General features: G+C 39.5%; 1 protein-coding gene across 1 annotated transcript; it reads right to left on the bottom strand.

The window, feature by feature from the left end:
• Positions 1-3,376: 3,376 nt before the first annotated feature.
• On the bottom strand, positions 3,377-9,168 carry rabl2 (RAB, member of RAS oncogene family-like 2). Its single transcript, XM_061722040.1, has 8 exons — positions 8,664-9,168; positions 8,560-8,589; positions 7,556-7,635; positions 7,384-7,463; positions 6,964-7,075; positions 5,206-5,303; positions 4,964-5,047; positions 3,377-4,826 (listed from the first exon to the last, which is right to left on the bottom strand). Exons 1-8 carry the CDS (start codon positions 8,765-8,767, stop codon positions 4,728-4,730), a joined length of 687 nt encoding a protein of 228 aa, XP_061578024.1. The 5' UTR covers positions 8,768-9,168; the 3' UTR covers positions 3,377-4,727.
• Between the last annotated feature and the right edge of the window lie 3,276 nt (positions 9,169-12,444).

Here is a 12,444-nt window from a genome sequence, read left to right as displayed (position 1 = left end):
TTATTGTTCCTTTGTTGTTGTTGTTGCTGATTTATTACCCTCGACAACTGTGGGTAGATTTTGTAGCGTGTGGAACATGATACTCAAATCTTTCACTCATTTGAATTTTAGAGTGATGGGGGGAAAAAAAATAGTTTTCTGTCCATTCTAAACATACCTACACTTGTAAAAATGAACAGACTACAAATATTCGCTTTTTTTAAATTACAAGCAATGTATATATAATAGATTTCATATAAATTTTTGAAAAAGTAAAAGTATATAGATCTATATATGAATGTTTGGCATATATGCATAGTTAACCACCTGTGGAAAAGGTGAGCAGATTTTATTCTTTCTATGAACTCTTGAACTTTTGAACTCTGAACTATGAACTAGGGGATGATTTGCACAAAATAAGGTGACAAGGTGCTAACATAAAGCCACCCATCGTCCAAGCGCATGCATGCATCTGGATTCCCTGAATCTCTCTGTGTGCTTGTTCCTCTTCACTGCGCGTGTGTGAGTGTGTGTGGGTCTGTGTGTGTGTGCGTGTGAAAATGCTTGTCTGTTTCCATTTTTGTATCTTTGTTTTGGGAGAGAGCGCGAGACAGACAATGAGAATGCATGCAACAATGAGAGAGTGTGTTAAATCGTTGGGGTTTGCATCTTTGCAGTTGGTCCACAATAGCCTTACTGTTCCATCAGATTGCCGGCAGTGGCTGTGTAACAACGATACACACACAAACACATACAAGAACAAAGTTAAAAAAAAATAAAAACAATGCACATCATTTTTGTTCCAAGTGACGTCTTTAAATGGTGCTCTGCCGAAGAGGGAGAGACAGACAGAGAGAGATTAAGTTGGAGTTTTCATTTTTTTTTTTTTAAAGAAAAGCAAAGAAAAACAAAACACAGTCACATTTTATACTGCAAATAAAAGTAAAACAGCTCACATTGTAACTGTGTAGGTATAGCTTTTACAGTGTCACTCTTCTGCATAACCATCCTCCAGATGGTTATGCATCCTCCCAACCCTCCACTCTGTCTGGCAGCACTCCTCTTTCCTTTTTCAGATCTTCAGTTTCTGAGTTTTTGGATGCGCTGTATGAGGTGATCCAGTGAGGAACAAACAACACAAAGGTAAAAATGTGCCAAAAAGTAACTTAAACTTTTAAATGTATATTTGTCTTTGCTTTAGGACTATCTTAGTTACAGCGATCTTATGCTGTTAGATAATATGACAATATGGTGCCATCTCCTGGAAATCTTGAGAACAACACTCATTTGTTAGATCCTTCTGCAGGTGGAAGTGCAGTCATTGTTATTACTTTGTAAAGAAGCAGGCTATATGTATGTCTCTATATATGCATCTATGTATAAACATATATATATAGCCTGCGTATATCTACTTGCATTAATATTTCTCTTTAGATTTTTAAGACATAGTAACGCGATTGCTTGGTTTTACTGATGAGGGTTCTTGTTCTCAAATAGAGGTGAACATGTGCAGTCTGATCTCAGACACAGGCTGGCCTGGTTAGAGGAATCAATGCTGTAGTGAACACTGGTTGAATTCTTGCTTAAGTTTACTACGAAAAAACAAAACAAAAATGCAAATTGAGCAGTGTGTAACAGAGACGTGCACATCATTGGGGTAATTAAGTGAAGGGTTATATTTGTGTTATTTCTTAATCAACAAAGCACAATCTACAAAGTGTAGGAGGAGCAGTGTGATCTTTTTTAAAAACCCACTGGTACCCGGTGACCCACTGGGACCAGTGATCTTATCATCAAGGGTTTTTTTCTTTTTCTTTTCTGTTTTGTTTTTGTTTTTTTTTCTTTCATTGTTGGTATTCTCCTTGTTTGCACTGTGAAGTTTAGAATGGTGGACGTATCGCTGCAACGCCTCAGCCTTGTCTCACAGATGAACTGCCCCTTCTCGACATCCACTTACCAGGCGACTCTCCTCCTCCTCCATGACTTCACTCCCGCTGGACATCAAGTATTAAATATTGCTCTAAGTTTTAATACATCAATTTCCGAGCTAAGATACAAGTCAACCAGAAGCTACCTAGTATTCTTCATGCAAACAGAGTAAAGGGTCATAGTAAATATTGAGGCAAGATCTGAGATGTTGCCCAGGATATGTCTACCACAGAGATATATGTTTGTTATATTATGTAATAAATTTATTATTAAAACATGAAGTGCAGTGGACTTTCCTTACTGCTTTAGTGTTTCTCAAGACAAATAAGGGCATGTGGTACCACTTCTGACCACATGGGGGGTATAGATCTGCTCTGTTAACCAAAGTTCTGCTGACAACACTGAGTGGGGATGACGGTCCACCTCCACCGCTAGTGACTTTTTCCTATGAGAACTGCAATGTGTTGTGTGTTACACCAGGGCTGACCCATGAGCTGTCTTGTGATGTGCTGCCCGGCCCCCGTGTAGTCAGAAGTGGTAAACGAATGTACACACGATCATGTTGAATCTGTCTGGAAGGAGATAGAAAGACCGAGGCCTTCACACACAACTGATACTGTTATGAACCTAAACTCAAAATGTCTGTTATTGTAAATAATCACGTAAGCAAGAGATCAACTAATCCCCAACAGGTGTAACGTTGGACACAAATCATTATTTTCAACAGTTTAAGTGCAAAATGTGTATTGCAGGGAAAGAATGAATAAAAATTCATGCTATATTACAGGGTCCTCATTTATTCAACAAAGATTTAGCCCAACACAGAGGCATATATAGCCTGCGTATATCTACTTGCATTAATATTTCTCTTTAGATTTTTAAGACATAGTAACGCGATTGCTTGGTTTTACTGATGAGGGTTCTTGTTCTCAAATAGAGGTGAACATGTGCAGTCTGATCTCAGACACAGGCTGGCCTGGTTAGAGGAATCAATGCTGTAGTGAACACTGGTTGAATTCTTGCTTAAGTTTACTACGAAAAAAAAAAAAAAAAATGCAAATTGAGCAGTGTGTAACAGACGTGCACAACTAATCCCCAGGTGTAACGTTGGACACAAATCATTATTTCAACAGTTTAAGTGCAAAATGTGTATTGCAGGGAAAGAATGAATAAAAATTCATGCTATATTACAGGGTCCTCATTTATTCAACAAAGATTTAGCCCAACACAGAGGCAGTGTTTGGAAAACAAAAAACAAACAGACGAAATCTCTGATACCTCAAATCAAATGGCAGAAACTAGATGATCTTATTCAAATACAATTGATTAAAAAATGATTGTCAACAGGAGTTGGCACCTCTACAGAAGCATGTTTCAGCATTCAGGTGTGTTAGTTAACACAACACTGAGGAGGAAAGACACCACAATGGTTTTACAGAAACAGTTGTTGCTGCCCTTCATTCTAGGAAGGGTTATAAAACCACTTCCACAATAATTTGGAGTCAACTAGGCAGCTTGCAGGGACTGATCAGAACACCAACTTCTCAGAACAATGCAAATGTTGGTTTCTGTGACAATTACTGCTTCAGGAATCATTTATCATATTTTTGTGCGTGTGTGTCTGTGTGTGTGTTTTCATGGTTGAGTGAGGAAGCATTTCATAAGTTTCAAAAACTTTTATTGACAAATACATCAATTTATTCAAGAATTAATATTCACAACGTTGACCCTTCTTCAAAATTAGAAAACCTAATGTCTGGGCAAAAATTTGACTGATGGAGGTCCAATCTCGCTGCCATAGTACCCTGAGTTGATGTCTAAGCAGCCAAATAGCACGTTGAGCACAAAATAGAAAGTGAAACATATAAATGACATCAATGTCCACATTTAAAGAGAGTTTTGGGATATGATTTTCCACAGTTTTTGATGCAGTTAAGACATCACTTAACAGGGACGGCAAAAGCCAAGCTGAGGTTTAGAAGATTTCGACAACTATCCAGTAACTCCCTGATGTTTTATAACAGATGCCAACCCAAAGCCTTGGCTTAAATAAAGAAAGCTGAGGATGGCTTTGATGACTGGAGTGATGTTGTACGGTTCTGCTGTGCAACATCACCCTGCAAATGTGACCTGTGTTGAAGACCTATAGGAGAAAGTCTTTTCCCAGCATAATTCACAGTCGGGGTAATTTTGACCTTTGGAGTGCCACAACTTTACGCTGTGCAGAAGCAGCTGTACTGTCTCTTATAAAATGCTGACATTCAGCTGACTTCTGCTGGATCACATCAAGATGGAACGAGGCATGATAATAACTGGTTATATGGTACATTGAGTTTACATTTTAGACGATGCTTAAAAAAAAAACTACATTTACATTGTAAAATGAATGCAACTAGAGCAGCTGCCTGCTGGCGCTGCATGCAACACTACACACAAACACTGAGAACAGCAGGAAATAAAGTGTATAATTGCACATTCTCTTTGCTGTGTCAGTTTTCAATGTTTCACATTGTTATTACGGTACATAAAGTACATTTTTCCACACTTGAACAAACATTCAACCATTAAAATTGTAGGTATGTAATGAAGAATGAATGATGAGCCTAAAACAAAAAACAACCTGATAACACACAACTGTATGACACATTTTAACGGGAGTGTTATAATCCAATAATTTAAATAGCAGGGATTGCATGAGGACAAATAACGTGGCTGTTCCTGGCGTGAGTAGTGGAGAATCACAGGTTTATAAGCGGGAGAAGATTATCCATCAGATGACGTTAAGTGTAGATGCTCTGCTGGGAAAAAGAAAAAGGAATTCAAACCAACTCCGGACTCTCTGCTTCCACTCCACCATCATCATCGTCATCATCATCATCCGCCTCTGAATTCTCCTCCTTCTTCTCCAGGTCAAAATTCTGTGGGGAGTGTGCAAACACCAGGTGTCAGTATACACATGTTCACGCACATTCACAACAGCCATTTCTGTTGGAAAGTACTGATCAATACAGGTATGATTTTATGAGGAATCTGTCAACAAAACAGAGAAGGGCACCTCTAATTCTTCCAGGACTTCATCCATGAAGTCACTGGGATTTTGCTTGTAGTCCACTGCTCTCTTGATCATCTCTCTGAACATCTGACGCAAAAATTACAGCAACGCTTTGTTACAGACACATTATAGAAGGTGATTCCCCATACAATGAGGTTAAATATTAAATTGCTGCTGAAGACAAAATACAGTAATTCACAGGTATTACCATCATTAATATTGTGGAAAAGCAAACACACTCAAACCTTAACTACATTCGTTCCATCTGCTGCAGAGACAAAGTAAAACGGGAGTCCATGTTTCTTCCCAAAGTTAAAGCTTCTTTGGGTCACTTTCAAGTCAGCTGCATGTGGAAAAAAGGTCAAGAATAAAAACAAGGATGTTCACTTGGATAAATCTGGAGTGAAATTTGTTGATTGAGCAATAAATAAAAAAGTGCCTTCACTGAATATTTTCCACCTGGACAAGTATGTAATTCTAAGAAAGTTGGGAGGACACGCAAAATGTAAACAGGATGGAACAGAAATATTTGCGGGAGACTTTTTACAGTTTAATAAAAAATAAACATGAACTCATTTTAAATTTGATAGCAGTAAAAAGTCTCTAAAGAGATGAGACATGGACAACACAAGGCAGGAAATGTAAGTGGTACAAAGAAAAGAACTGCATCTACAAATCATAAAACCATTTCAGATAATGTTCTTCAGTGAAAGACTGAAAGTCTGACAACAGAACCTGATGTCATTAAAAGATTTCAGTCAGACAACTCACACAGTAAAGTTCTGAAACACTAAGACATGCTTGGATTTGGCATTAAGGCTTCATTCAAGCATTGTTTATCAGGCTTATACAGAAATACAGGGGTGTAGAACTAACCCCCCCTTTAAATTGGAGCCCACAGGGGGAAGTCTGGGTGGAGGTGAGTTTGACATTGTAAGCATAACCGCGAGCTTGGTAGGTGAGACATCCCGAGGTAGCTAAGAACACATACTTCTTGTTACTTGTAAAAGTCAAGGAACAAATTAAGTAATTGGAACGAACCATTCAGAGGGGTAAATGCAAGCAGGCGCACACACTGCAGATTGCCCACCTGAAATAACTTCCAGGGTTGGTTTCATTTAGAGATTTTGAAGAAATATTTGTGAATAAGCAATAAGGACAGAAATCAATATTGGGATCCTCTGGCTGCACTGCACTGAAAACGGATACAATTCTGCAAAGGACATCAGTGCATGGGTTCAAGGAAGCTTCGGGAAATCATTAAGAAAGTTTGCTGTCCAATCCACAAATGCTGTTAAATTTCCTTTAATGTTTCAGGCCTATTAATAATAAAAACAAAAGAACCCTAACAATAATAATAACAGAGCATTAACCCTGATTAATGCATGAACACAGAAACATTGCTACTTCTCCAGGCCAAATCTCATTAAAATATACTGGAGACAAAATTGAAAATAGTCCTGTTGTCAGAAAAGCCATAGATGCTGCAGTCTTTAGACTAAACAGCAGGATCAGCTGGCTTGTTAATTAGGACCTAGTTAAAAAACTTGCATCTTTGCCAGTATAGGGGTGCATTAGTGCCCATTGCTAGGCTGCAAATCTGAGAAGGAGAGAAAATCAATGCTGAAAGAAGGTTTTAGAGCAACAAATGCTCCCTTTAAGATGTCTTTTTCAGGGAAGGCTTTGCATCGTTCAGGTACAGGGAATCCATTACAAATGCAAAGCTTTACTGCAGAAGAGTCCAGGTACTGAATCGGCCTGCCTGCAGTCCAGATCTTTCACCACTTGAAAACACTTGGCATATCGTGAAATAGAATAAAAACTATGATAACCGAGGCCTGTTGAGCAATGTGACAACCTCTGTTAGGTTGGAAAGTGACAACTTTCCTCTCCTAAAAACTTCAGCAGCTACCATATTTGTATTTACATTTCAAACAGTGTCCCAACTTTTTCAGAAGTGGCATTGTACATTAACAGAGATGTGCTGTAACAAACAGACTTACCATCGATTTTGTTGGCAACCACACAACAAGGTATCTCAGGTCGAAACTCTCTCAGCTCTTTATACCAGTTAACTAAATTCTTATATGTGATCTTTCTTTGGACGTCAAAAACCTGAGAAAGAAAAAAGTGAGGTTTACAAATGAGTTTAACATGGCAATCCCACTGAAACCCACCAGTACTCTAACAAGACATTGTTGAATTTCTAATCAACCAATAACCATCTTCGTCTTAGGTCGACTACACACATGACATCACATACATGATTCAAGTGATACAGACATGTAGGTACAACCATTTTTATATTCTGTTAGAGTAGCCATTAAAAACGTTTAGTCTTTATTTACTTCATTTCTAGCAGTAAAGTGAAATACGGTTAAATGACACATGTGAGGCTAACTTAAAACCAAAATTGCTCTTACCATGATACAAGCATGTGCTTTATGGTAGTATGAAGGGTGCATGCTCTGAAACCTCTCCTGGCCTGCAGTATCCCAGAAATCTGTGGATAAAAACGGGACAAATGGGCTGTGTGATGCTCACACAAGACATTCAACAACGAGAATAGAGCAAGTACAAATGCATTGCACCTACCAACCAGTATTTTCTTGTTTCCCAGAGTTGCCGTGTGTTTGTAAAGAGTCAGCGCATAAGTGGACATCTGCTGGGGACGACTACAGGAGGTGTTGAGAATCTTAAACAGTCTTGACAACAACAAGAAAGCAGCAAATACAGCAATGCAGAGTTTATTATCATTATTAATAGGGCCTTCGCACTTACAGTGCGAAAGGAGAGCCTTTTTGCCCCCCTAAACGCGCCCCAAAATTCACCAAATTTTGCACGCAAGCCAGGCCTGGCGAAAAATTTGATATTTAATGGTTTGCATTAATGGGCGTGGCCTAACGGCTCAACAGCGCCCCCTAGAAAACTTCCTGCCTTAAACCCCACAATACGGTTTGACGTACATGCACGAAAATCGGTACACACCTGTATCATGTCGCAGCTTAAAGAAAAGTCTGTTGGCGCCATTGCCAAAACCGAACAGGAAGTCGGCCATTTTGAATGAATCGTGTAATTTTGGTGCAATTTATGCCATTCCTTCGGCCGCTTCTTCGCCTGAACCGTAACGTGCACCCAGGTGTGTTATACATCAAAATGTGCATCTTGAACCTGTGACAATGCGCATTACTTTTCTCAGTCAAAAGCGTTACCGTGGCGACGATAGACGCCCCACCCTTCATCTGATTGGTCCATATTTGATAGTTCCTACTTTCTGCTATTACTTTTGAATGGTTTGACATAAAGACTCGTGGGTGGTGTCATCGGACATGGTTTTGAGTCCTTCAACAAAATTGGTGCAAATTAGCGCCGCCCCTTCTTCTGATTGGTCGATATTTGATTGTCCCTACTTTCTGCCATAACTTTTGAATGGTTTGATACAGAGAGTTGTGGCTGGTGTCATCCGCTAAATGTCCAGGCCTGAAGAATCTACATGCAAGTCATACAAGCTTCCACTGCAGCCTGAACATACACAAGGGTGGAGGGCCCGTCCATCGCTGCTTGCAGCTTTAATTATCATTAAAGCTGCTTAAGGATACTAATCATCCATGAGGAACCTTTCCATCAACCTGTAAGAGAAGAAGAGAAGTTCTCGTCACCAATGCCAGACCTGAGGAAGGTTCATGTTTGTTGCTCTACTCACTTGGATTTACCGACAGCACTGTCTCCGAGACAAATGATCTTCACTTGTTCGGCAGCATCGTATTTCCTCTGGTCCAGGTCAGCGATGCTGCCCGGGTCTGCCATGTCCCTCTGTTCCTCTGTGATTACTGTCTAAACACGTGAACTGAAGTGATACCGACCCCGGGGTCCTTAACTAGCCTGCTTAGCTGTCCACATCCTGGGCTTCTGATGTTTTTGGGGACAGTGTCCAGATTAACAGAATCGTGTCTTTAGTCGGAGCCACAAACAGTATTTAGTCCGTAAATGGTTACATTAGTCCCGCTAGGGGTCTGTCCTTACTCTTAAGCTGCTCACAGCAGAGACGAGGCAGAGCCGTGCACGGATCAGCAGTTATTGTAGTTGATTTGGTGTTTATTCTGTCTCAACGAACACCAGCCGACCGTCTGTCCTCATCCAGATAAACATAATAATAATAACGATGCTTCAGCGCGACGTCCCTGTCGGTTTTCGTTCCTATGCAACGGGGACGCCTGCAGGACCCCTGCTCTGGCTTCATGCTGTCCTCACAGCTGCCTGACTAAAATGCTCATCGACGTTATCAGATTTTGGATTAACATCTTTTTGTTTTTTTGTTTGTCTGGATATTTTCGCAATTTAAAATTTAAAACGTTAACATCTTTTTGATAACGTGTTTAACATATCTCAGAGTCTCCGATTAATCAGCCACTGTGCAATAATAATAATAATAATAATAATAATAATAATAATAATAATAATAATAATAATAATAATAATAATGGGCCCTCGCACTTATGGCCACCGCCCCCCCATAAGCATGTCCGATGACACCACCCACAACTTTCTATGTCAAACCATTCAAAAGTTGTGGCAGAAAATAGGAACTATGAAATATCGACCAATCAGAAGAAGGGGCGGGGCTAATTTGCACCAATTATGGTCAAGGACTCAAAACCATGTCCGATGACACCACCCACGACTCTTTGCCAAACCATTCAAAAGTTATGTCTTTAAGTTTTCTAGGGGGCGCTGTTGAGCCATCTTGCCACGCCCATTAATGCAAACCATGAAATATCAAATTTATCGCCAGACCTGGCTGGCGTGCAAAATTTGGTGACTTTTGGGGAACTATCAAATATGGACCAATCAGATGAAGGGTGGGTGCACTTTTTGGCGTCTAGGGTCGCCAGGGTAACGCTTTTGAAAGAGAAAAGTAACGCGTTGTCGCAGGATCTAGATGCACATTTTGATGTATAACACACCTGGGTGCACGTTACGGTTCGGGCTCTGAAGCGGCTGAAGAAATGGTATAAATTTTGCAAAAATGTCACGATTAATTCAAAATGGCTGACTTCCTGTTCGGTTTCGGCATGGATGTATTGGGTTTCGGCCATGGCGCCAAGAGATTTTTCTTTAAATTGCAACATGATACAGGTGTGTACCGATTTTCGTGCAAGTACATCAAACCGTATTGTGGGGCTTGGGGCACAAAGTTTTCTAGGGGGCGCTGTTGAGCCATTTTGCCACGCGCATGAATGCAAACCATTAAATATCAAATTTATCGCTAGGCCTGGCTTGCGTGCAAAATTTGGTGACTTTTGGGGCACGTTTAGGGGGGCAAAAGGGCCTTCCTTTCGTCAGAAGAAAGAAAACATTCCTACAGATACAATAGGGCCTTCGCACTGTAATTGCTCGGGCCCTAATAATAATAATAATAACCACAATCATATGCTGTAACAATGTACCTTTCAATAACCATTACTACCTCATACTGCTTCACCTTTCACTTTTAAATTGTATATATGTTAATAAGAGCCATTTGTCTATTACTGTTTGTAACTATTTAAATCTGGTTCAGTGAGCGAAAAAAAAAAAACGAAAACAAATTCCCTGTCTGGCATGTTCATACTTGGCCAATAAAGCTTATTCTATTCTATTCTATATAATGAAATTGAAACATGATTGGCAGAAATATTGTCATATTTAAGATTTGGAGGTTTTATACTTTCTATCTTAATAACACATTTGCAAAGCACAATATAACTACAAAATACGTGACCTGCTAATGGGAACCAAGTAACAACTGGAGTTTGTGGGTGTAGTAAACAAATTACATAATTATGGTCAGTGAATAAGACCTCACTCCTAAATCTCACCTGTTCCTGTTCAGTTCAATTCAGTAATGGTTTATTAATCCCAAAAGGAAATGATATGTTGTTGTAACTTTGAATAGTTATAATTCTTATCAACAAAGTGCTCCATTAGTTCTCTGTACTCAGTATTTTGCAAAATAATTAGAGTATTTCTGCAGATGACAGGACCCGGCTTAACCTGAAGTGAAGAGGAATGGTAAGAGCACAGTCCCACGTGGTGCTCCTGTGCTGTCACCATCTGGTCAGACACACCACCTTTCAGTCTCACAAATTGTGGTCTGTCGGGTAGTCATTAATCCAGGCGGTCATTGGGCATCCACTTCTGTCTTCTGCAGTTTCTAGTATATAGTAAAGCACATGGTATTGTGTTAAATTCACCAGAGAAATCGAACATGATCTTGCCAGAGCTGTCTGGTTTGTCCAGATGACAGATGAAGTAGGGTATGATATCTTCAATTCCACAATCCCAACCACATTACAATAAGCAAACGGCAATGGGTCCTGCCAGGTGCTCATTTCATTATAGGTTCTTTTTATACGATGCTGATTTGGAAGCCCTGAGGTCCCATCTGACCCTAGATATTTTACCTTTTTCACAAGTGCAATATCTCAGGAACAGTGTAAAGTAATTTCTCTGCATCAGTAAGGTAACTTGGAACAACCTCGAGAAAATGTTGTAGGATCATGATTGTGATTTATTATGATTTAAAAAAAATCATGTGTAGTTGCATAAAAGATGAAATGTTGGTATTAAAACTTTTGTGAAACATTTAACTATTAATATTACATTTTCAAAGGTTTAATGATATAATGGTAAATTCTTCTGTGGTTTTATTCAAGCAAGTGAGTACGTTTACATGCAGCAAAGAGATCGGATTTCTGATCGTATCAGATAACGACATGCAGAATATCAGATCACTTTTCTGAGTTTACATGCTGTTCAGAGATCAGATAACTGGCCAGAGTGAACCCCCCCAGAGTAAATTCTCCAGCATGCGCAGACTGCAATACCCGATGTCCCCGTATACATGGTGTTAACAACCCGATTGCGAATGGGTTATCTAGGTGCTCCAACCCGATTACTAAATGTCCGACATAGGTCCGAACTAGATCGGGTTCAGGTGTTTACATGCAGTTTAAAAGTCAGAACGATGTATTATACGATCAGTAACCAGATTGAACTGCTGCATGTAAACGTACTTATGTAAAAGCTATTAATGGTTGCATATTAGGAACACACAGTTGCAGAACATTCTTGATTTTTCACAGAAGAAAAATGCATGAAAAAAAGAAAGTGCATCCCATGATTCTGTAACACGTTGTACCATCTTTATTGATAATAATTAGGAAAATAACAATGATTTTCTATATAATATCATTGTGGGCCTTTGTTTATGCACAACATTTTCAATGTCTTCCCACACATAGTTTCTTGTAGGCGTTGACTGGGATATTATTGGGATACATTCTGTTTGAGCGATTCGTTTGTCGCTGTTATACTTCAGCTTTCAATCAGATGACCTCACATTAAATACTCTGGTATACAAAAGAGTTGATCAACTCAAAAAGAGCAAGATGCTTAGACACTGGCTGCAAAATAAGCTATAGTCATCAGCGCTCCAATACCAC

The sequence above is a fragment of the Cololabis saira genome, chromosome 5 (assembly GCF_033807715.1).
Source record: "Cololabis saira isolate AMF1-May2022 chromosome 5, fColSai1.1, whole genome shotgun sequence".
NCBI classification, from domain to species: Eukaryota; Metazoa; Chordata; class Actinopteri; order Beloniformes; family Belonidae; genus Cololabis; species Cololabis saira.
Note: the sequence above shows the minus strand (reverse complement) of the source record. Positions and strands in the feature narration are given on the sequence as shown.